Source organism: Schistosoma mansoni (genome assembly GCF_000237925.1).
Source record: "Schistosoma mansoni, WGS project CABG00000000 data, supercontig 0041, strain Puerto Rico, whole genome shotgun sequence".
Taxonomy (NCBI): domain Eukaryota; kingdom Metazoa; phylum Platyhelminthes; class Trematoda; order Strigeidida; family Schistosomatidae; genus Schistosoma; species Schistosoma mansoni.
In genome coordinates, this window is record NW_017386027.1 from 484731 (window position 1) to 510705 (window position 25975).

Sequence of the window (25975 nt, forward strand, 5' to 3'; positions counted from 1 at the left end):
ATCATCATCCTCATCATGAATAGCAAAAGAGGTCAAGAATCTTAGTACTTATAGGAGATATTTCGACATGTTCGGCTCTACAGATCTGGAAGTCTTCAAACACACTTATTGTAGACCTAATACAAAATGGAATGTTTATGAGTAAGTACATAGATTTGTGCTAAAAATGACTGATTGTATACTCAGAATAAGTCCCCCCCCTATATAGAGATGAAAGTAGAGGTGCGATTTGATCTCGTCACTTCTGCCCTATGAAAGTTTAATAACATTTGTAGGTGATCATTCTTACAGGGCTGAGGGCTTCCTAAATTGTATTCGGCCTCCAATGCTAAGAGGCCAGGCGCTAACTCTGACAATGGCGATGTGTCCATTGTTCCTTGAGAACGGAGGTGTGCAGGAAGGAGACGTTTAGTGGAGTGTGCTGGAGAGGCGGCGTTGATTTTACCAGTCGCTATCGAAGGAGAAAATAAGTTGGACGTCCAGGTGCTAGGTGGACACTGGATTTAGATGACCCGTCAGGTTGTGGAACCGACATTTCGAGGGAATGTGTGATACAGGTCGTGACGAAGAAGAACATGGCGCAAAGAGCTGGACGACAACAAAAGTGACTGTCGCTTAAGGGAGGAGCTAGTGTAGTGTATGCTACTTGTACTGACAGATATACGTAGTATGTAGCTACAAATGGAAGTGGAATACTTGGAAGCAGAGGATCTAATTTAAGATAACAGGAACGAAGTTGGAGAGCAATCAAAATAACAACTGAATCAGAGGAATAATGACGCAGATGAATGACGACCCAAAGGCTATTTGAACATGATGTATTTAGTATATGATTTTCATATTTTACTAGGCTGCTGTGTAATTTCTCATTCAACGATAAATTGGTTTACCCCGCCTAAGTTAGCTTTTGGCGAGTTACATTGAAGTGTGGAGACCAATAAGCGGTGTGTTCAATAAGACAGGAATACAGGAAGGCATAGGTGGACCAGCGGCTGTTAAAAAGAGAATTCTGGAAAGAGTGTAGTGACAGAAACCAGTTGCAGAAACGGGTCCGATAGTTACACGATGAATGGGGTGATATTATCCAAGGTTGATTATCATAGAGATTCTGTAGTCATAATCAGTAATTACTATAGAACTCAGAGTAACGGTAAGACGGCTGTGTCAAAAGCTTACAACAACTAGTGACTCTTAATAAGTCATTTTACATATTTGTGAGAACGTGTCTAGGATAGCACATTTAGGCTATTTGATGCAAACTTCGGAATATGAGATCCAAGCACCGGGTCTTTGTTTCGGATATACAAGGGCTATACGTGAAGGAGGTCGGAGACGAGAGGTCAAAATAATTAAAGGCCTTCCTGACTTATGTAATTCGATCAAGGCCCATGAACCTATTTTCAACATCTTGTGGTGAGGTGTTTAAATTCTGGCTTACGGGTTACTGAAAGACGAATATGGTGTCAATATATTTCCTCTTTCTCTTCCATCAGAGACTAATCACTTAGGAAGACATTTCTAAAAGGTTCTAAAGCTCAGATTAACCGCTTACACCTGTAATTTCATATTTTGTATCCAGCCGTGAATTTTGAAATTCTTTTTGAAAACAAGTGGCGTCATAATATTCTGTTGGTAAAGCCAACTAACTTCAGGTCTTAACAGTGTTCTAAGTCACTATTACTAACAAAGGTCACCTGATCTCCTATCCTTATCTTTTACAGGTCGTTCTGAGGCCTAGAAAGAATAAAACCCAAGTGATAATAATATATTTCTGCAATAGCAGGTACACGCCATTTTTACAGGCATGATCTACAATTTACAACATATACTGGTTCACAGTATGCATCCCAAGCAAGCTTGCTTAGTAATTATAATCTATAAAAGTTGATAGCAGTTCATTCGTTCAGATATAATGTGTTTTCATAAGAATAGTTTCCAATGGGTCATGGCGTCCACGTTACATAACAGATCCAATCTCGACAAAAAGTGTATTAGGGTTTCGGTCGTGCTAAGTATTTATGTAATGCAGCTTTTTAAGTTTATAGTTGTTATAAAGTAGGCTTGTGGAGCGCCTGGTTCGAACTATGACCTTGGGAAAGCGCGTTCGTCGAGCTTGTTCCAGATGTCAGAAGTTACATATCTTCACCCTCAGAGCAAGATTCTGAAGAGAAAAAAAAGAAAAAGAAACCGAGGAGCAGCAAGGCATTTGGATATGAACGATAACCAATGCTTAACATTTATTAGTGGAACAGATGGAGGCATGATAAATTATTAGATTAAATTGATACTAGCTCATGTTGCAAGAGTGAAGTGTGATTAGGGGCTCCAGAGGAGAGAATGCAGTAATAAAGAACAATGAGTTGTTATATTTATCAAGGTGGAGTAGGTTTGAATGAAGGGGGGAAGTCAAGGTTGGAATGAGGAGGAACAGAGAGTGCATATAGAGAGTAGAGTGTTGAGTAAAATAACAACCATATCCTTTACAGTCGGTTTTTTTTCATCATCCGATGCCTGCCACACAGTGTTCATTTAAAAGTCCGAGTTAGCATGTTAAAGGTTGTATTAGTAGAATAGTTAATCCAGCACAAAAATTAGAAACATGAGTCTGAATGGTGAGTGTAGGAGAACAACCTCAATATCACTGATTGCCTTATTCTCATCCATAAAGAGCCTGATACAAACAAAATGTTCTGCCCCACAGACACGGGTGTATTAGCTTGTTCCGTGAGTTTTAATCCAGCTATCTGGTTTATATGTATCGACGATTCGTGTTTTCATGATACCTAGCGATTGATCGCTATAGATAAAGGAATAGAATTCGGCATTTATCGTACGTCTGATGTTAAGTTACACTGGGGCGAGCTGAAAAGAACACTAGCTCAATGTGAAGTACAGTATAACTGGGTAGTTTAGTGACTTGGTGTTTTCATTTCAGAAAAACAAGTTTGATAGATTATCTAAGCCAAAACGCTGCCCGCATATGCCACTTTCAGTAAGGTAAGGGTTTGTGTATAAATAAATATGCTTTAATAGGTTTATGGAATTGTGACTGTGGCTGTAACTGGGGCTGTTGATGGACTTTGGGGGTTTGACCTTCTTACTCTTTTTCGGTCATATCTGAATTGGGTTTGTCAGTTCATTGTGCATTTTTGTTGTCGCCATTCTCCCGATTAAACTTAGTAATGGTTGAAATGGGACAAGAAAAGTGACATTTGATAGTAACCATAATTTTTATTGCGAAAAATAATGTGTAGACTTTCCGTGTCTTGCTATTCGATAAGATTTCATAGCTCGATAACTGCGTTAACGAAGTAATACCCTTGTGAAATCATTGGTACTCATGATCTTATAAATTAAGGGATAAGTTGAAGGAGCACTTGCAGTGGTATTCCTCCTAACTACAATCCTCAAAGTTGAACATGTGATAACTGTGAAAATAGATATTCAACACTTAACGCGAAGAGAGATCCAACAATGGTGAACGTAGAAACATTCATTCACATGATTCCATCGGATGGTGTGACTCTGCCTATCAGACATGGTCATTTTGTACGATTTGCTTTTAATCACATGAAATACATTATTCTATCAAAAGCACTAGACGCTATACTACTCATTCTTACGATACGACGAGTCAGAGTAGACAATGATGGGACTGCCACGTATGATCCCATAGATTAGGTAGTTGCATCACTACAAAACTACAATTTTAGAATTAGGTCCTATCATAAGAAGAATACTAATAGCAAATTAGACCATTATTCTACAGATTGTCCAAATACACTGGTTATGTTGGTAATTATAACCCTTGGGAATTCGTTACTATGGCTGATCAGTTAAAATGGGAACGCGTCCTCACATTCTCAGAGGCCGACTTTCTTTAACTTTCATCAGAATGAAGATATATTTAGGGTATCGTTCAAGTGGACACTGACAAACTTCACTTGTAAGAGTTTTTTAGGAAAACACGGCAAACTGAAAAATTTATTATCACGTTCATCCTAATGTATGGTGGCAAATGCAGACACGACAACATGATAAAAACCACGAAAGTTAACAAATGATTTGATCATTTCGGCCTAAGCCTTCTAGAAATCGTAATTTAAATTCACACGTTGTAGTCACCATCCTAGGTTCGTTTTTTCATTTTTTCATTCCGTACATATTACATTTTCTAGTATCACGAGATTGGACGATGGAATCCGGTTTCTCAGTCATCGTGTGTTAGGAATTGGGAATCGTGTGGTCAAAAGTCAATACCACCACACCTTTCCTCTGCTACTGCTTTTTATGCAACTCCCCTAAACCTTTAGAGGAAAATGTTATGTGGCCTATAGATATTTGAAGGTTTCCACATATGTGGTGTGGAATCCGCTTATATCATTGTGAATGTAAATATTAATGGACATTTACAGTCCTTTAAGTAGCTTGAAGGTGCTATTCTACCAAGATGTCCTCTACCCATCAATTTCTCCCAGTGTAACTTCTGACAAAACGAAGGCCAAGTATACCAGAACATATTTACGGCAAACTTTATGGTATGTCTGGAACAATGCTATGTTTGAAAAGATTACGAGCTCACTTGAATCTGCTAACGGAACGAGGATTCAGCGACAAAATGACCAGATAAGCTAACAATTCAGTTGCATCCCAGCCCTGCTGACTAGGGGGAGAATTTAAGTTACGAAGAGCGAAAGTATATTCCACAAGCAGCCAGAAGCACGAACAACAACAAATACAACTCAGGCGTATAAATATAACAGAAAAATATCCATAAGAAACGTCACACAACAGCATATTAGAAGAGACAACGAACCGATGACATTTAAAATTTTCAGGTGGGAAATACGATATGAAAGTGAGAAAGAGCGCTTTCAAAGAGAAAACAGGAAACTTGAATTTCCAAAATAAAATTACAAAAATAAGGCATAAACAATGTGGTTTCTGGTGATCTAGCATCCACAATATACAACTTCACCGCTTCTTTTGTTCAATGATCAAATATTAGAAAATAGCTGGACCTAGGTCTTTTCTAGATACACTGGTATTAATACCGATGTGAAACTTCAATTTCGGTTAGCTTCTTCAATAAGTTCGGACGATCAATAGATAAGTTGGTTTGAAAACCGTCTACATATCTCCGATGGAAAGTGTTTTTGAGCAGTTCACTGTGTTTACATATTTATGACCGTCGCAAACATTTTTTGATGAAAATTCAGCTGATCTTATACTTCTTCGCACGTTCAAATAAATCTAAAACGTTCTGACAATTGTTTACTTACTATAGGATGATGCAACATTACAGAAACCCCTTAAACCGACAACAACAGAGTCCCTGGTACCAGAACGAGAAACAATTGATCACTGTATACAAAATTCGATTATGTATATAGATTAACTAATTTTGACCTTAAATATTACGAAATTTTACCTCCCCCTGTTATTTCTTTTATCACTCAATCTTTTATTACTCAACCTGTCTAGTCAGCGCTTGAATTAACCGGTATGGAAGGCGAAGAACAGTAGAATAAAAATACTACTACTCGCTCAACCACAACTTAGGTAATTTGTGCCAAAACGAAACGTACTGGAACCGCTAGTATTTATTCGAAAACAACGAACAGAATTTTGAACAGCCGACAATGTTATACGATTACAGTCTGAAAATAAATTTTACAGGTGCCAAAATTGCTCCTAAAACGTCTATCTCCACATTCTGCACGCGGATTCACACCAACTTTTGCAAAATAGTATCATTCTTGAGAACAAGGAATGACTGCTTTATTGATGAAGTCGATAAAAACCGAACGCATAGAGTAATTCATGACGTTAAAAAGAATAAACTTTGGAAGTACCCTTAATTTACGTTTTTGACCATCTTACTTTAGATGTTTTCTCTGGCTCCTAAAAATTCAGTTAACCGTGTCTTCAAGATCAGTAACTAAATATGTATTTCAGATCTATAATGTAAAGTGATTTTCGAAGACCTCCCTACAACCGTAGGATTGATTCACCAATACAGAGAGTCCAATAGCATAGTGCCATGGAAGACAGTGAATATTAAGTCACACTCGAGAAATGAGTGCAGAACATTTATGCAAATGGTTGAGTACTTGTAATGAACATGTGTTGAAAGTGAAAACGATGAATTCACTTTCATCTCAATGAATCCTGACTGTTTGGTTTTTGGAATTATATCAGTATGAAAAATAATGGTAGTTCCGGAAGTTACCACTGAATTGCAAAGCCTGTTCGTATATTTTTAAACGGGCGCCATCACATAAGTTTAAAGTAAAAAAATAAAAGATCTTACGTTTACTTGCGTTATCTTTTATCTCATATTCTATTGTAGTCCACGCACTTTACATTTTATCTTCAGATTCTCAATACATCCACAATGAGTAGTTGTCTTGTTTGAAACAATGTGAAAAAAATTGTACACATAGTGTAATATCAAAATATAAACCTAATTACTAAGTCACCAGCTTTATTTTATCTTCACCATGTACATATGATTTATACATATTGATATTTCATTATTATTTACAATTATTTATAATTTTCACAGCATTAATGCAAACTATTGCTGCAAAAACATCTGTTCAACCGTCACATCTCACTGCAATGATAAGTTGTTTTCTTATTTATTTTTTACCTTTTCTTTTGCATACGTAAATACATACACACATATTCTTGTTTTGTATTCATAAATACCCTTATCAAAATATTCATGTTTACTTCATTTTTAATCGCTTATGTTCTCCTTTTCCTTCTTTACTCAATCTTAAATCAAAGTCACACCACAGTAAATTTCCTAGCCTGATCGACCCTAACCTGATTATTAAGTCATTCCACCCTATTGGTGTTCGCAAATAAATGAAAACATCGTGTCTGAAAGGTTGTGCACCTGAGATGAAGTTTAAGAAAATGCAAAGTGTGGCCACCGATTCATGGTCTAAACCACATTGACTGTTGACCAGTCTACATTAGTAATCCTTGTCTTTGGCGAGGTCTCCCTAGATATTCGACGTTCAGTGATCAATCTTCTAAAGGTAAAAGCTCCCTCGGCTTGATGGATAACATGGCAAGAGTTCAGCAGTACTTTACTAAGTGCACGAATTTATCGCGTTTGTTCATGTTCATGTTAGGCATTAACATATTGCACACCAATTCGTTATTGTTATTTCTTACACCATAGGCTGTTTTCACATGATAAGAACTAATGATGTAAAATGATGAAATCCTTTGTTTTTGCAAAAATTGTTCCATTTCGTTTATTTAGAATGTTCATTCGAATAAAAGTTAGAAAACTAATGATTCGGGATCAGGTCCCTTCAATTTACACTTCTGCTTGCCATACTCTCCACAGAAATGGTGAGCTGGGGTGTTGTGTTGACTTTTCAATAATGATTCCTTATAGTTGGAACCCAATAATATTCACTTTTGAAGTGAAAAACATTTAAATAATCTGGAAGATGATCGATGCTTCGTGAATCAAGATGAAACAATGTAGTGAGGGGAGTAAGGAAGGCAGTAGACCATCTGAATAAGCATAAGACCCATACTAACACAGTCTGAAACCCTGGGCTTTTCAGGGTCACTCGAACGGAGTTATAATCGTTTGTTAGTAACAACGATCACTACGAGTAGAGAATTTATACGTCTAATTGAAATATGAAGGTGGTTAATTTCGAAGTTCTTAACAATTTCTCGACAATCAGTATTCGTCACGGCAAAAACATCATTCACCTCATTTAAATACCTAAAACTGTTCATCATTTAGTTTTCGAAAAAACTCGCCTAAAATAGAGCTAGGGAAGCTGGAAAAGCGCGGGTTTTATCATAATGTTCCATCAAAACATTTTATGCCAGTAACAATGGTCAATCAGCTTATAACTTTATTGGAGGAGTAATAATAATGAGTTTCATAGTGTTATGTCTACAACTTGAATTGTTGCTATACCGCAAACAGCTTGGACACTCGAATGCTTGAACCCCTAGGTCGCACGCTTGATGACTGAAGACAACTGGAAAGAAATCTTACTCTAACTAGTGTGAAGTATGGTACGAAACACTCCGGTATTTATAGATTTTAGTCAAAACAAAGTCTACATTGTAAGTAGTCACTCCACATCCAGTAGTTTTTAGAATGTGTCCAGTCGGGAAGCTACACATTTAGATTCTCGAATATTGGTAAACTTAACACGCCACATCAACTGAGAAACTCAAGCCAGAACACCAGGATATTTTCTGCACCCATGATATACACGACCGATTGTGCCTGTATAATGGCATGTGTTTGGATTGTTAGGAATAAAAATCGTTGTTGTCATCATTATGGAGTAGTCTAATGATTGTAAATATTTCCATCCTCGAGCTTTAGTTAATTTAATTACGCAGTATGACGAGAACAGGGATTAAATTAATTTAAAAGACCTTTCGTTCCGTCACCCTGCAAGTTCTATCAAATTTTTATTGGTTGAAGAAGTGTGATAGACATTCAAGTACGATGTTGTCATTCTGAACCTTATATGTTAACGAATATATAGTGGAGTGAAATGTTATCATAGTACGTAAATGTTTAAAGGCTGCTAATCTAAAATTTGTCGACTACTCCATGGCGTCATTTTACGTGCTCGTGTGTGTCTACCCCCGTATCTGGGAGTTCCTATATATATAACTCTGTGTGGCCAGAGTGCTACATTCCACCCTATATACACAGTCACTTCCCTGACATCCATTCATATCTAACATGTATGTCTTCTGGCTGATTTGGAGCCACTGTTATTGCTTTGGCCGCGAGTTTTGGTTAAGGGCGCTTTTTTGATGTTTTTAATTATTGCTGATCGTTCGAAGTCTGCTTTACGTGACGCTTTCCCGGAGGCCGGGATATTGGGTGTTCATAATCTTGATTCTTTCTGCCAGACCGATTGACTTAATTTATTCTGAGGAAACGGAATTACTTCTTTATTTGCTATGAACGTCACTTTCTGTTGCGAAGAAGTTAGCCATACGCTTTTCATTGTTTTCACACATACCGTTAACAGTAGAAGCAGGAAAAGATATCACTGCGCAAAAAGGGAAAATTGGTTAGGAAAAACGTACATGGAGCGCTTTACTTGGGAGAACATATCAAAATAGATTGTGCAACAGTATTCGAACTCGTTGCCCATTCGAAACCACACTGTGTCAATTTTCAGTTCTAAATGTCAGGTTGTCAAGATTATAAAACTCGTGTCATCGTATAGTGTTACTGAATGCTCTCATTCTTCAGAATAAGTAGATCTTATGTATTTAGAAAACCATTGGTCCAATGTTTTTAATTGCTTCTGCACCTTGGAGGATAGCTGCTCTGAACAGTTTAACCTAGAAAACAGAGTGAGCATGTCAAAGATTGAATATTTTACTGACAATTATCAGCCCAGTTAGGGTCTTCGAGGTATCAAATATCATGTACATTTAACAAAGCTACGTGAGCTACCTTCTATACCTCCCAAACTGAAGCTTGCAAACCGAAACCGACTGATGAGTGTTTAGCGACCTATATTTTTCACCATAATAGACTGAGGTCCATGTCAGCAAACAAAATTGCGAATTAAGCCAGATGCACAACCAAGCGACAAACAAAAATTGGAAGGGGATTCACGGACGAGACATACAATGAATCACGATGAGAATAGCACTATATATGAAATAATGTTCCTTTAGGGAATCCTTGTTTGTTAATCAACCTCAAGGAGTTCGGTCAATCGACAATGGAACTCCTGACTATTCGGCGACCAACGCTGTTCTAGATAAATGTGTGTTACACTGTATTTTGGATTCCACAGTGACCGAAAACTCGTACAATACTGTAGGATTGTAAGGCTGGCAAGATGTCACTTAGCCCAGCCCGAATCATCCACCAAACTGATCAGTTTCTCTGTCGAAGGACAGATCAATAGATATCGAACTATCCGGTATGAATCATTAAGGTCAAGAATGGCTAACAGGGACTGGTCAATATATGGCACAGAACTGAAAAGTGCAACAGGTAGTCCGTCCTACGAATTTCGCTTCTCCTTTTGTTTTGCATCCAACTAAACTACTTATTTGGTAAGATTCTGTTTTTTTTTTCTGCAAGAATACTACAGAAGTATCATTGCCCGACTCAGCGATGGGATGGTCATCTACTATTGACTGCAACGTTAGTTGGACTCTCCCATTGCCCCATTTTAACTCCGATAGACTAAATATCTGCAGAACGAGGACACGAACGGATTTTTTTATGCTTCGACGAGAAACATAAGTCATTTATTGAAAACGACCGATTACGTATTTTTGAGAGTAAGAGTATAAACATAATACACTACGGCTGAGTATAATTTGAAGGGGATCGTTAAAATAATTAAAGCGAATTCAACATTTTATTCATATTATGAAAGGCTTTTAGGTTTCATGGTATGATACATAAAAATGGCTTTGTTTGTTTGCATGTCCACGGTGTAGAGTATTTGTAACCTTACACTACCCGTTGGTTTGAGTTTTTGGATTTTCTTGATTTATACTCGTGCTACCGTATACTGTTGTCGATTCCATTCACTATTAAATGTGAGTATATTTCTGAGACATAACGTACTTCTCGGCTAAACATGGTTAGACTATGATTTATGGACGAATCAATCAGATTTACTATAACAGGTCTTGGATTTCGGCGCGGAATTCTTAATCCATTTGGCTAAATGGTGTCTTGACACTTTAGCTGATGTTAGTTCGTGATGGAAACCCAAAATCTAATCCCTGTTTCTAACTTTCAACTGTAAATTACAATCCTTATCCTTCACACTGGTTTAAAACCAGCATTTATAAGTGAGTTAGGTATAGCCCTAGTAAGTAGGTGGACATTCATAAATGTGTCCTGATTTCAAACTCAACATGTTGTCATACAGACTTACTACATGTGTCTAATTGTCTCAATGTATCACGTGTAAGTGCAGTAAATGTAAATACATAAGGGATGGTTTGTTAGAAAATTGTGATCGCAATATTGTTGACTTCAAAACCATCATCGCCCTATTGACACATCAGCATTGCTATTCAGACCTTATTTATTTATTTGAAAAATATTTCTACGAAGGGGCATCAAACACATATGCCCCCCCAAATCATTTGATTTGTGTTAAGGCTGTTATTCTGTCCGGGTGCCGAAACCGAAGCAGGTGGCTTTCTCACAGGGCCACACCCGGAGCCTTTGACCTAAAGATCTGATCTACAAGGTAGTGGAACATCGTAAGTAGATGCAGTCCCATGGTAGCCGGTGACCAACGATAGGTCCATACGTCATTTTTTCTCAGGATCCTGGAGCCCATGTGTAGGGTTGGTTTAGAATCAGAGTTTTCCAGTCCAACTAGGTGAATTCTCACCCACAACCAACCCGGTTAAAACGCCAGGCATTTACTTTTCGTCCTCTCACTTCCTTAAAGAAAGCCCTCTACGCGAGAAGGCAGTGAGTAGGACCACCCTGTCGTTGATTGTATGCATGTGGGAGCATTTTGAGAGAGTGGACTCTCCTCACCCTCGGCCATACCAGGGCGTTTGTAGACCTTTTCTAGACCCGTAGTAACCGTTCTCTGAGCTTTGAAATTTGATAACAATCATGATTGTGGGATTGCAACCCTTATATTAACTAACAACTGACAAAATAAAGTCAAATCTACAGTAATGTTTGTTAACACAGCACTACACCTAGAGAATAGCAGTAGGTTGTCATTTCAAATTACTTTCACTACCTTCCCTCTTTCAACAACGGTATTGGGGTTTATCCTTCATTTCGCGGCATCAACCGTCATACAGTTTCGCAACGTCTTTCTCCTTGATAATGGATAATAAAACGTGTTTTTAATGAGCTTTGTGACCGAAAACAAAAAAGGGCAGCTTTGTTCCATATGCCGCCGTGAAACCTGCAGTTCTGAAGAGCACTACTAGCTTTAGTGTCAAGTAGTATGAAGCCACTGACTACCTTGGGTTTCATAACTTAGGACAAGATTTAGCGCATGAAAGTTATGGGATTATTATCCGGCAATCAGAACACCACCATTTGTAGTGTTGGGTGATAATAAAAATATTAACAAACCTACAAATTTGTTCCTCGTGCTTTGTTGAAGACATGGATTCATGGTTCTCACTTCCTCTGGTTGAGAAAGGAAAACATAAAATTAATGGTTCAATAATGAATCTCTTTGGAATATTACGCGCAACTGACTTAGACCGTTACACTCAAGTCTAATATGGTTGGTGCCATGTTATGCAAAACCGCGTGGTTTTGCAAATTCGGAACTGGTTTAAATTGCAAATGTTACTTACACAGCTGCGATCTTGCTGTCAACATGTGCTGACGCGTAAGTTGAGGGTGACTTTCGTTGAACTCACTCATATACATTGATAAACGTGATGTACCAATTTTGGATTTAATAGTATTTGAGTGTCCAACAACCTGACACTCGCTTACTGGACGCGAATGTTTTCAGCCTGCACTCCAGCATTATCCATATCAACGAAATTATGAAAGTAATCTGGTTTCCGTTCTTGTCTCTGCAAAACATTAACTGGATTAGTATAACCGGAAAATTTTCTGAACGATATCATCAAGTCCTTGGCGGTCTGTACGTCGTCCATACAATGTGTTTGTAACTCACCACAGTAGCGAATAACCTCTCTTAGTGGTTGAGCACTGTTCTTCAGGTCCTTATCCATCAAGTTGCCCCCGAATGCCTTGGTACGGCGGAGAGTGGGGAGAGTCAGCTCGCCTTCTCAAAGTGCTCTCAAATGGCCGCATGCATACAACCATTGCCAGAGAAGTCATACTCATTGCCTTCTCACGGCCGCGGTGTTGTTTATGAAATTGACAGGACGAAAAGTGAATCCCTGGCGCTTTAATCGGGTCAGTAGATGTGAGTTACCTAGGGGAATTGGAAAACCCTAATTCTAAACTAATGGTCCATAATGACCCCAAGATCCTAAGGGGACAAATAGCGTATGAACCAATAGTCGGTCATCGGCTACCATGAGACTGCATCTTCCTACATTGCTCCACTGTCTTGTGGATTAGACCTTTAGGTCAAAGGCTGAGGGTGTGGTTTTCTAAGAAAACCACCTGCTTTCGTCTGGGCAGCTGTCCATCCCCCACGTAAATCGATTTATGTTACGCATATCTATTTGTTGCCTCTGTACCAATATTTATGTTTAAAAAAATAAATATCTATGACAATCCGCTTGTTATACTAATTACCTACTTTTGCCAAGTGTATTGACGATTGCAGACTAGTCGTAGGCTTATGAATATTCAAAATTCACAATCTAGTTCAAAGTAATAATGTGTGGGTGAGCAAGATGAAAATTTATTCACGTAAATATGATAAAGTCATTGTTATAAACGGTAGGATACTTGTTATAATGCTAGGGTTTCTTGTTATAACAATCATTTCACTTATTACACGTATGTGGGACGTTAATTTACCTGAGACGAATATCTACACTAGATTCCAACCCAGTGTCCATTCTACAGGACTTCAACACAGCTAAGATCAAGAACACGAGATTAACCTGACTAGAATGTCAATATATTTCCACATCGAAATCCGACACGGTCCAACAACAAGGAACAGTCAATCAATAATAATAAGGATAGGGGAATATATAATACATATAACACCTGTCACACTATCTACATGTATGACTCAGCAAAACAACCAATCATCATTCCCGGCCACACATCAGTCACCTAGGTCAATAAAAAATCCACATTCTAGTAATCCGTTGTCTTCATCAGCAAATAGTCTGGGTTTATTGTGGACCTGCTTTTGTACAGAAAGTTATTTTAGTGTATATAGCGGAGATTTGTCAACCTCTTCTGTGTTCATGATGTGGTTTCAGATTAATATAAACCTGTAGACTAAATCTAACCTCCATATGTATAACGCTTCCATATTGTTAATGTTTGTTTTCCTCCACTTTTTTTATAATTATAATGTAACAGTCACAAATATCGGTACCATTATTTTATTTTCCAGCGTAATCATGGAGTCCTTGAAAATGAATAATGGTCGTTCTATCCCAATCATTGGTCTCGGAACATGGAATGTTCGCAAGAAAAATTTCTAATATTATACACTTTGTAGAGTCCACCTGGTGAAGTTGGAGTGGCTGTGAAGAAAGCTCTAGAAGTTGGTTATCGACATTTGGACTGTGCTTATGTCTACAGAAATGAAGCGGAAATAGGTGGAGCGCTGGAATGTTCATTAAAGAGTCTAAACTTAAAAAGAGAGGACGTTTTTGTTACTTCTAAGGTAATTATTCACTTAATATTCTTTAAATTATTTCTAGCTGTGGAATACTTTTTTCCGCCCTGAGCATGTCAGGAAAGCCTGTGAAGAAACTTTGAAGAATTTGCGTCTTAAATACCTTGATTTGTACTTAATTCATTGGCCTGTTCCATTCCAAGTAAAGTTTGTGCAATTTATTGACCCTATTTTACAGTATGGTGAATGTCTTTTTCCCACTGATTCGAACGGGAATTTCTGTGTAGATGAAGTACCACATGAGGAAACTTGGAAGGTTTGTTGGTACTAAAAATTCATGTATTTTTATTTGTTTTCACTGGGAAGCATAACATTAACCGCATAATCACAGTTTTACCATTAGTGTACCTTCGGTTTTTGCAGTGGGCTGCCGAACTTCTGTTTTGTAGTGCCTGAATTGTATACTGACTCACGTAGTCTTTGTATTTTAGTAACTTTAGTGGAGTGCTTCAATGTGGACTCAATTTCTGAATAGAAGAGTCCCACAATGTCCTCTATTCCTCACTTAAGGAAAGTATCTGGTAGAATTTTACCACAAGTTTGTTTAGTAATGTTACTACGAATGTTTATAACTTTTAGTTATTTTTTCATCGACGTATTATTTGTTCTATAAAATCTTAAAAGTTACCTGATGTTCGAAATTGTGATTAGTTCACGAGAAACAATATCCCATTAGGCTATATAAGTTAATCGGAAAATAAACTTACCACGTTTTGTCTTTCTGCCGTCCGAGGGCGAATCTGTACTGTTTTCAGCACCGATTTTGATTTTTTTGGTTTCTTCTCACTGTTGATGTAATGTTATGCGACCTGGATGGATCCTCATGTGCTTCAAATTTTACGTTACTTATAATCCAAAAATTAAGCGTCAATTATTAACAGATTAACCTATAACTTTCTGAAAGGTTTATGGTCAGTTTAGTTTAGTTTATTATCCCTGATTTGTAGTTTGGTACCTCATATCGTATGATTCATTGCAAACTAAATAAGTACTCATCGTTTGAGTAACTTAGTTCGTGGATTTGAGACATTTGTGGAAAGTTATTTTTGAGGAATAATGTAGCATTAAGCGCCGTAAAGTACTCAAGTTTAAAACTATCTGGAAATTTTTGATTTCAGGGCTTTCTTTTTATCTGGTGAAATCCTTTATTAGACAGTTTAGAATAGTTTACTCGCGTTTGAGATGTCTTGCGTACATAAATCTGTAATTTTCAGCAAGTCTTAGTTACTCTGAACGTCACTGATCCACGTTTTGCAGTTTATCAGGGTATATAATAATCGAAATGTATCGTAAAAAGGAAGTCACGTTTATATGCAACGCTAGAAAGTTTCTGATACTTTATTAGCAACGCTTTGACTAAATAGCTGTTCCAGTTCTTAGAACATGTTATTTTTACCCCGTTTCTCTTTGTGGTATACTGTGTTTGCGGTACTTTGAGTACTGAATTTGGTGTTTATTTGTTCATCTTTAATTCATATGTAAGTCGTATCGATTGCCGCTAATTTGCACTACTTAATATGTATGTATTAATACTTAAGAACATATTTTGTTAGTCTATGCTTTCTTTGGCAACCTTCCTGGATATCTGAACTACCTGTTCCTGCCATCTAGATATTTCAACAAGTTATCTGTTTTTGTTTGTTTTAACACATCATTATGTCGATTAGTCGCATAACCTAATCAGTTGCAAAAAAACCCAATCAGAGATATTATGGTTGCTGGGAATATGCAACCAAAAGAATGTACATTATTCAGATGTCGATTCCTGGACTGTTAACTTTTAACTGGTGATCACTCAATATTTAACGTGAGGATAGACCAAGAAGTAAGAAACGAAAACTTACTGAAGTACTTTGTGCTAAGAATTCGATGTTATGTCAAAAATACAGTACTAAATAAAGCCATTAATAGTAATGCTTAAACTATATCTCACTATAGGACTCATTAGCCGAGTGGATAACGCGATGGCGTTTGAAGCGAAAGGTACTGGGTTCGTGTCCCAGAGTGAACATTAACTGTGAGATGCAGGTACATCCAGTTGACGAGTCCCTAACAGGACGAAACGCACGTCGTGGATTCCACTGCTAGCCACTAATATCTCACTATATCGTATTTAATAAATTGGTTTCATACGTCAAAACATTAGTTAGTCATATATCTATTATAAGTGAAATGTAAGGATCTTTTCTGAACGGTTGAAAAGTTTTACATGACCTGGCTTCATGTCTAAATAGTAACCTATGGCTGAAACTCAAATCAATTTAACGTATTAAAATACATGTATATACTTGTTCCTATTTATTTAAAGGAAATGGAAAAATTGGTTGATGATGGTTTAGTTAAATCTATTGGTTTATCAAATTTCAACAAACGTCAAATTGAAAATATTCTTAAACATTGTCGTATTAAACCAGCTAATTTACAAATTGAAATTCATGCTAATTTTCCTAATATACAATTAGTTGAATATGCACAATCGATTGGTTTAACTGTAACTGCTTATGCTCCACTTGGTTCACCTGCTGCTTCACCGTGAGTTAATTATCTTTTTTTTTAAACCATGTTTAATGTTAGTCAGGGGGGGGGTTTGTAGAGATTTCAGCCGTTTGGTCCAGCAGTGCGCATCCACAATCCCGCCTCGCGAGATTCGAATCGAGGACCTACCAGTCTCGAGCCAGAGCACTTAACCGATAAACTACTGAGCCGGCATCTAACGGTGTTAATGTCTAACTTCAACCAATGCACGAAGTTTGAGCTAAGTTTAGATGTCATTGTTTTCCTTATTTCATCTTACCATATTTACGTATCATGAAATTTATCTGAAGTCATAAACATTGATACAAGGGGCACCGAATACATATGCGCAACATAACAACAATGAGGTTGCGAAGAGGTAGAGAATGAAAGTGTGTATAATAAAAAGAACACCGAACAGAAATTGGTGTATGAGAGTGAAATAGTAATAATAATGAGAGAAACAGTTCAGTTGGGAATAATACATCCAGAAAGAATTCTTTAAATTAAAGAAGTTACGTCTTTATGAAGAAAGTTACGACAGGATTTCCACTGGCTTCTATTCTGAGCCATGTCTTGTAACGTCTCTAGCTACCATTTCTAGGACCCCAAAGATGGAGTTGTGAAGGACTAACATAAGCGAGTCCTGTACAGCGCTCTTTCATAAAACTACCATCTCTGTTTTTTCCAACCAGTCTCAGCGTCGGAAAATAATGCACGACGTAGAATTTTCTAGGACGACATTGGTAGAACATCTCCAAGCCACTGGAGTCTTTGTTTCAAGATAGTGACACTAATTGAATTATCGTCGCTGTTCCTGAACACGCGATGCCGTACCTCTACATTGCTAATATAGTGTTGCCACTGGATGTCAACAATCCTTCGAAGACAACGATGATCAAACACAGAGTCGTCTGACATCCTGAACTCGAAAAGGTCAGGTCTATGGCTTGAGCATCCAAGTCTCCGGTTAGTACTACAATATTTGTCGAACGCACTTCCTGTAGAAGAACAGTTGAGTGGTAGTAAAACTCATATTTGATCGCATCCGGGCTGCAATCTATCGAAGTCAGTCAGTCAGTCAGTCAGTCAGTCAGCGACAACGTAGGACCAGGCACATATATGCATCGGTCCAAGTTGCCATACCTCGTTAGCACAACAAGATGAACACCGGATCCATAGAAGTAATTAATTCAGTGGTGGTAGTATATAAAGAAAGGTTGTATATAAGGATATAGTATAGGAAGGAAAAAAGTCATGAAGCAATTTTAGTCTCAAGATTTAAGGGAAGATAAAGAGTATATACACTTACGCCATTCTGATCGATTCTGAGTCATATTACAGTCTCCAACCATTGGTTACAATAGTCACGCGGACCCCAACCAGGTAGTCTGCATTTACCAACACGGCTCAGACTAGAAGTCAGTGACTTCAAGCACTGATGCCATGCTTTGGTTTGGCCGCCCCTAACTCTTTTCCAACCATCCCCTACACTGGTCAACATTGCGCGTCGTGGTAATCGGTGTTCAGGCATACGTAACACGTGGCCCAACCATCTCAGTCGATGAAGATTCATGATCTCATCAACTGATTTACCATCATTCCCTAATACCCTGCGTCTAACCTCACTGTTACTTACCCGGTTATCCCAGCAGATGCGAGCAATATTTCTAAGGCATCTGTGGTCAAATACTAGTAACCTACGAGTGTCTCCTACTCTTAATGGTCACGTTTCACAGCCGCAAAGTAGAACAGAGCAAACTGCTGCGCAGTATACTCGTCCCTTAATTGATAGACGGATATCTCGTCTTCGCCATAGGTGACGTAAGTTGGCAAAAGCCAAACGAGCTTTTTGAATCCGTGCTGTGATTTCGTCAGACATCAACCCATTAGGGCTGATCAGACTTCCAAGATAAGTGAAGTTGTCGACGCGTTCGACTACTTCACTCCCTATCCTTAGTTCAGGTGTTGATGCAGGCCAGTTCTGGAGTAACAATTTACATTTGGATGGGGAGAAACGCATCCCAAATATCCTGGCATTATTACTCAGTTCTAACAGAAGACTCTGCATTTTGTCAGCGTCTTCACCAAACAGGACTATGTCATCTGCGTATTCTAAGTCGATAAGTTAACCTCCTGGTAGAAGATCAATTCCTGTAAATTCAGTCGACGAGAGTGTTATTTCCAGCAACAGGTCTATAATGAAGTTAAACAAAAATGGGGATAGTGGACAGCCTTGACGGACACCACTTAAGGTTGTAAAATCATATGACAGTTCTCCATAAGCTCTCACTCGACTGGTAGTGTTCGAGTAAAGAGCCTTCACAAGGTTTACGTATTTCTGAGGTACACCTTTCAATGACAGACACTGCCACAGAACCTCTCGGTCTACAGAGTCAAATGCTGCTTTTAAGTCAAGAAAAACTATCATTGTCGGACGCCGATAAGCATGTCTGTGCTCTAAAACTTGACGAATGGTGAATATGTGGTCGATACAGCTACGACCAGGTCTGAAGCCAGCCTGATTTTCTCGTGTTTGCAGTTCACGAGTCTTAGTTAGGCGCCCGATAATTATTGAGGCTAGTATTTTAGATGCTATGTTAGTCAGACTAATCCCTCTATGGTTATCACAGGATGATTTTGGCCCCTTCTTATATATTGGGACAATCAGAGATTGTGACCAGTCAGATGGCATTACGTCCGTCTCCCAGATTTTAGCCAGAATATTAGTCAACCTAATCGCTTAAATTCGACCACCATATTTAAAGACTTCTGGAGCCAATCCATCTGGACCAGCTGCTCTTCCTCGTTTCAGATTACCTATAGCCTTTTGAACTTCAAGTACGGTCGGGGGGCCTACTTCAATGTTCCATTCAGGTTTGCTGGGAATAGTGGGTAGTTGTGCAGTAGCTGAAGGCCAGCTAAACTTCTCCTTAAAGTGTTCCGCCCATCGTTCTAAACGTTTGGGTTGAGAGCAGATAGGGGTTCTGTCTTTTTCCGAGATTGTCTCACTTACACTTGACTTCCTAATTCCGGTTTCTTTTATTAGTCTGAATAGTTGGCTGGTGTTGTCTACAGCCACTGCCTTTTCCATCTCTTTTGCTTTCGTTGTCCACCACTGCTCACGATCGTTCCTTAGACTTTTAGTTAACCTAGATCTAATTTGTTTACGCTCTTCGTCGTGTTCAGAGCCTGATGGGATGAGTTTACGCGAATCCATCAGTGAAATAGACTTAGAAGATATCCACTGGTTTTTTGGAGCCCTATGGTTTAGATAACTAATAGATGTTACTGCTGTTTCCACAGCTGTTCGTGTGTCTTTCCAAGCAGCATCTGGGTCAGTCTCGTTTACAGAACTGCCTAGATGTGAACTCAGTTGTTTCTGGAATTCGCATTTGGCTTTCTCGTCCTCCAGTTCAATCCTAATGGGTCTTCTTAGTGTACTTTTCCTGCGTCCATTGAGGCGCAGACAAATGCGCGCTCGTATTAAAGCGTGATCAGAGTCTAAACAAGTATTCCAATACGAGCGACAATCTTCTATTGAGCCTCTCCAACGATGACTGATAACAATATGGTCTATTTGAGTCCATCGTTGGTTTGGTGAAGGTGGTCGCCATGTTAGACGATGTCCCTCCTTATGCTTAAAATTAGTGCTTGCTAAAAATAAACGATTGTCTGAGCATAGTTGAAACAGACGATCACCATTATCGGTTCGTTGAGCCGGAATACTAAAACACCCACCTAAATGTCTTTCTGTTTGATTTAAGCTGCCTACCTGGGCATTAAAGTCACCCGCTACGACTACTATGTCTGAGCGCTTAGCTTTCTGAAGAAACTCAGAGAGTTTTCTGTAAAAGTCATCTTTCAGTTCATCATGGCTGCAGTCAGTGGGAGCGTAGGCAGAAACGACGAAAAGGCAACGACGTGTGTCTCTATCCTTCCGAGTTCTTACGGAGCCATTTAGCCGGACAGCACACAGGCGACTGTTATCGGAGATCCATTCTAGTAGTGCCTGTTCTGCCCTTGTACTTAGTGCTATGCCTACACCTGCAAGTCCACGAGAACTAGCCAACGGGTCGCCAGATACACAGAGCGTGTATTTCGTTGGCTGTCCATTTTGGCGAGGTGAGGTCAAGTGAATGACCACACTAGGATCCTGTATGCCTGTTTCGGAGACACAGCATACATCAATGGTACGAGATTCTAGGGTTTTAGCTAAGGAGGCCTGTTGGCCGATTTGACTTAAGTACTTAAGTACGTACGTTGAAGGCTCCAATGTGTAGTTTGGAGCGAGGTTTTAGTAGACCTGGGACAGTGTTTCGCGCACTAGAATCGTTGGCCATGGTGACACTTGAGGAGGAAACCGGAAGAGGAAGTTTACTGTTGAAAGTCAAGGTAGAAGGAATAGTAAGAATTGAAGAAGGAGATTGATTATGAATACAGTGGTCTTGAGTGCAGTCAGAAATATGAGGGTAGTTATCACTTCCCGGTTGCCCACACCGTGGAAGGGTTCTTCTAGAGGTACCTGAAAAGGAAATTTGGTTAGAAGTGGTCTTAATGACCTGAGAGCGTGACCGCAATGCCCAAGGGACAACTGCTTGAGGTCGGTCACACACGACCTTTTTGTGGGTAGTTTTTGTGTTAGCTCCGTTCTTCAAAGGACCTTACCGCCGGAGACGGATATCCGTGGGATAAGGCCAGGTGTGTATTTTTAGGGTCGACCTATTCTAACTCCACCCCTCCTTGTGGTAAGGCAGCATCGCTGTCATGCTGGTTGTCTGAAGGAAATACCTTACTGCTGTCACACCTCTGTACAGTCATCAGTACGACTTCGCCTTCGGACCTTGGGTTTGCTGCTTTTAGTCTCACCGCTCTTCAACCGACCTGTCTGGCATGGTAGGACTTTGAGGAACGATTGTTCCAGCCAGTATAGCTCGATTGGTTCATCACGATAGGCAAGCCCGACCACCACGTCAAGGTAGCAGCAACGGTCGGGAATCTATCGAAGCGTAGGCGGAGAAGACAAAAAGACGATTCTCATATCGATTTCTTCGCACTTTGTGGGATTTTTCTAATCTAACAGCACGTAGCTGACGGTTAATGCGAATCCAATCAGTCAGTGCTTCCTCAGCTCTGGCGCCTAGTGCCATACCAACGCCAGCCAAACCAGATGAAGATGCCATAGGGTCCTCGGAAAAACTTGAAACAAGCTTTTTGAAGTGACAGATTGAGAGCGAATTTGTAGTATTTCATTAGAGTCTTGAATACAGATCTCGGATAGACGAGAGACATCGGTGTTGAGACTTTCTAAAGACAACCGACCCTATTGTGGTGTGGGTTACTTATATCCATATAATTAGTATATGGTAATGGTCAGGCATAGAATGTACTTCACTAGAAGATTGATAAGGAAAAAACCGAAACGGAACGCAATTGGTATGAAAATGCATGAACAATGAAATCAGAGAAGATAGACTCATATTTACAGAAGAAATAATCAAGATTGAGACTTATTGATTGTGATTTTGCAAATCAACTGTTTACTGTATGGTTGTCAGATTTTACTGAGATATTCTGTAATTTTCGTGTTAAATACATTCGATTATTCCTACTCGTGTTTTTGTTCATTACACTATCTGTTCTCCGATCTACATTAGTGTACAAACGTTGAAGGTGGCCATTTTGAATGGTATTCGTGGTTTTAGAAAAACTTTCAATATTCGTAGTCGGCGGTATTATTTAACCCTTGACCAGTCAGTGACTTGAAATTGTTTAGATAGGAAATGATTTCCACCATAGGCGAGCTGCTGTATTCGATGAAAAATAAAATACGCCAATTGAGAATAAAGAGAGATACTTAAGTGGTGTAGTACAAAAGAAGTAAAAACAAATGTTAATAGATGATTGTGAATAAGATTTTTCTGAGAGCGTTGAAACAAGTGGTTTTCTTAGAAAACCACACCCTGAGCCTTTGTCTAATCCACAAGGCAGTGGAGCAATGTAGGGAAATGCAGTCTCATGGTAGCCTATTACCAAGTATTGGTTCATACGCCATTTGTTCCCTTAGGATCTTGGAGCCAATATGGATCATTAGTTTAGAATCAGGGTTTTCCAATTTCCCTAGATGGATCACTCATATCTACTGACCCGATTAAAACATCGGATATTCACTTTTCGTCCTGTCAATTTCATAAACAACAGCGCGGCCGTGAGAAGGCAATGAGTATGACTTCCCTGTCAGTGGCTGTATATGCGTAGCCCTGTGTGAGAGTATTTCGGGAGGGAGAGCGGATTGTCTTCCCACTCAGCCATACCAAGGCCTTTGGGGATACATATTGTCTTTAGTCTCATGTATTTGTTAACTCTATCCATCCTTGTTTTGTGATGTTAAAATCTATTTTTCTATTTTCTAGAGGAAGAGTTGATTTACTCATGGAACCTTGGGTTTTACAAATTGCTAAACATCACGGTAAAACACCGGCTCAAGTTCTCTTGCGTTATTTAATTCAAAGAAACTTGATAATAGTTCCAAAGTCTGTAACACCGAAACGAATTGAAGAAAACTTTGGGGTATGATAGTCTATGTCGATGTAATTGTTTTATTTGATTATTATTATGAATATAAGTTAACTATGTTTGTGATACTTGTAGAGACACAACATACAATAAATTTGTCAATTAACGGTTTTGGTCATCTCTACACTCTTTCTATGACCTACTTTAAACTTTCATGTTTTATGAGAATTGAGTAACCCACATTTCTAGCATCAATCAACTTATGATTGTGCTGTTTCACTTTCATTCACGAATTAGATTGTCTTTCTCGTTAGGCCACGTTCTTGAGTGTAGTAATTGTGAGGATTTTTATGCTAAGTATTGAGATTGTGTTGTGTCCATTTTCGATGACTAACAATTTGAAATCTAGTAACACAATAGTTACAATTATGCCACCAATTCTTTTGTTTTTGTTCGCGACTCAGTTCATTTTAGTAACCACACTTTACTTCTCAATAGTACAATGGTCTTGAGTGCAGTCAGAAATATGAGGGTAGTTATCACTTCCCGGTTGCCCACACCGTGGAAGGGTTCTTCTAGAGGTACCTGAAAAGGAAATTTGGTTAGAAGTGGTCTTAATGACCTGAGAGCGTGACCGCAATGCCCAAGGGACAACTGCTTGAGGTCGGTCACACACGACCTTTTTGTGGGTAGTTTTTGTGTTAGCTCCGTTCTTCAAAGGACCTTACCGCCGGAGACGGATATCCGTGGGATAAGGCCAGGTGTGTATTTTTAGGGTCGACCTATTCTAACTCCACCCCTCCTTGTGGTAAGGCAGCATCGCTGTCATGCTGGTTGTCTGAAGGAAATACCTTACTGCTGTCACACCTCTGTACAGTCATCAGTACGACTTCGCCTTCGGACCTTGGGTTTGCTGCTTTTAGTCTCACCGCTCTTCAACCGACCTGTCTGGCATGGTAGGACTTTGAGGAACGATTGTTCCAGCCAGTATAGCTCGATTGGTTCATCACGATAGGCAAGCCCGACCACCACGTCAAGGTAGTAGCAACGTTGTAGCTGACTGACTGATTGACTCTTAATAGTACTTACAGTTTTACAATATTTACTACTGAGTGTTTTGGAACATACCCCAGAGAATGTGATTTTTGTATAGCATTACTATTACTATTCAATAGTAATCCGGTATATTTATCAGTGTGATTATGTATCTATTTATTTATGATCTAATGATATTACTATCTGAATTCTTTAAATAAGGGTGACTATTTGACTGTGAATATGTAACCTAATTGTTCATAAATCAAGTGACTAGATTGTTAAAGTTTACTCAAATATCTTAATAAGTAGTATAGTTTGTTCTTTTTTACTGTTTAGATTGATAACTTTTTTTGTTGTTTATTGTGAAGGTATTTGATTTCCAACTTTCAAAAGAGGAAATGCATGAATTGAATACAAAAGGTTTGAATGAACGTCAATTCAAATTGTTGAAGTAAGTTCGAATATTTGTAAAGGTTCATATTTTATGGTTTCACTTTAGATTATTTTTAGTTGTTCTCTGTAAATTTGTTATTTTACTGCCTGGCTTCTAAACGTTAATTTTGTGGTCTTTAATCAGAAATAGCCCCCAAATGCCCTGGTACGACCGACAGTGGGGGGAGTCCGCTCTCCCTCTCCAGATGTTCTCACCTGGCCACGCGTATACAACCTCTGCCAGTGAAGTCCTACTCACTGCCTTCTCGCAATGTGGGTGTTGTTTACAAAATTGAGAGGACAAAAAGCAAATGTCCAGCGCTTTAACCGGGTTGGTGGATGTGGAGTGTCCACCTAGGGGAGTTGGAAAACCCTGATTCCAAACCAATGGTGTACATAGGCTCCAGTATCGTGAAGGAACAAATGGCGTATGAACCAATTGTTGGTCACCGGCTACCATGTTACTGCACCTCCTAACGTTAATCCACTGCCTTGTGGATTAGACCTTTAATTCAAAGGCTCCGGTTGTGGCCCCCTAAGAAAACCAGATGCTTCAGTTTGGGCACCTGGGCAGTATCACAGCCCTCATACAAATCTGATGAGATTTGTATGGCGCATATGTATCTGGTTCTTCTTTGTACCAGTATTTATGTGTTTAAATAAATAAATAATGAGGCCATCGCCATTACTGTAGTCTCTTTTCCATGTTTCCTAAGAATAAATGGCCCTTCATAGTAAGAGGTGGCAGGTTATGTCAGTCATCCGTACACTTCCAGTAAAACTAGTCTACACACTATCAACGTTTACTTGTTTTTTTTCGATTTCTTATTTCTTTGATCATTCTTTAACCTTCTTAAATATGAACCGACGTTAACAATTTAAGCGAATAAATTGTTTAATGTAGCCTTTAGAAATCTCCCTATTGGTTATAACATTTCTCACATTCTTCACCGTAGCTGCTCCCTTAATGTGGAGATCAGGCTTGCTCATTCTAATAACCCAGTCGAGCCATATTAATTGTAACTATTTTACTATTAAGTCCTACCTTCCCAAGCAGATCGATTGGAGGACGCTAAGACAAATTAGCAACTAAATCTGAATTCTCACAGTTGAAATCATGAGTCAATTGAAGCTAGATC

The 25975-nt window shown here is 38.9% G+C and overlaps 1 protein-coding gene and 1 non-coding gene across 3 annotated transcripts in view; both read left to right on the forward strand.

The window, feature by feature from the left end:
* Nucleotides 1–10512: 10512 nt before the first annotated feature.
* Smp_053220.1 (aldo-keto reductase, putative) overlaps nucleotides 10513–25975 on the forward strand; it is a gene marked incomplete at both ends in the record, with an annotated part of 16675 nt that continues 1212 nt past the window's right edge. Inside the window, 8 exons of one of the 2 annotated variants that reach the window (XM_018790661.1) lie at nucleotides 10513–10638; nucleotides 14049–14118; nucleotides 14157–14324; nucleotides 14362–14478; nucleotides 14515–14592; nucleotides 16645–16868; nucleotides 23264–23420; nucleotides 24773–24855. In XM_018790661.1, the coding sequence (XP_018646059.1) occupies nucleotides 14056–14118; nucleotides 14157–14324; nucleotides 14362–14478; nucleotides 14515–14592; nucleotides 16645–16868; nucleotides 23264–23420; nucleotides 24773–24855 (890 nt within the window). Of the gene's footprint in view, nucleotides 10639–14048; nucleotides 14119–14156; nucleotides 14325–14361; nucleotides 14479–14514; nucleotides 14593–16644; nucleotides 16869–23263; nucleotides 23421–24772; nucleotides 24856–25975 lie in introns of those variants that run through there. The other variant, XM_018790662.1, reaches the window with a different exon arrangement.
* On the forward strand, nucleotides 16274–16345 carry Smp_tRNA_02173_Pseudo_TTG.1.1. Its single transcript has one exon. It is a non-coding gene (tRNA).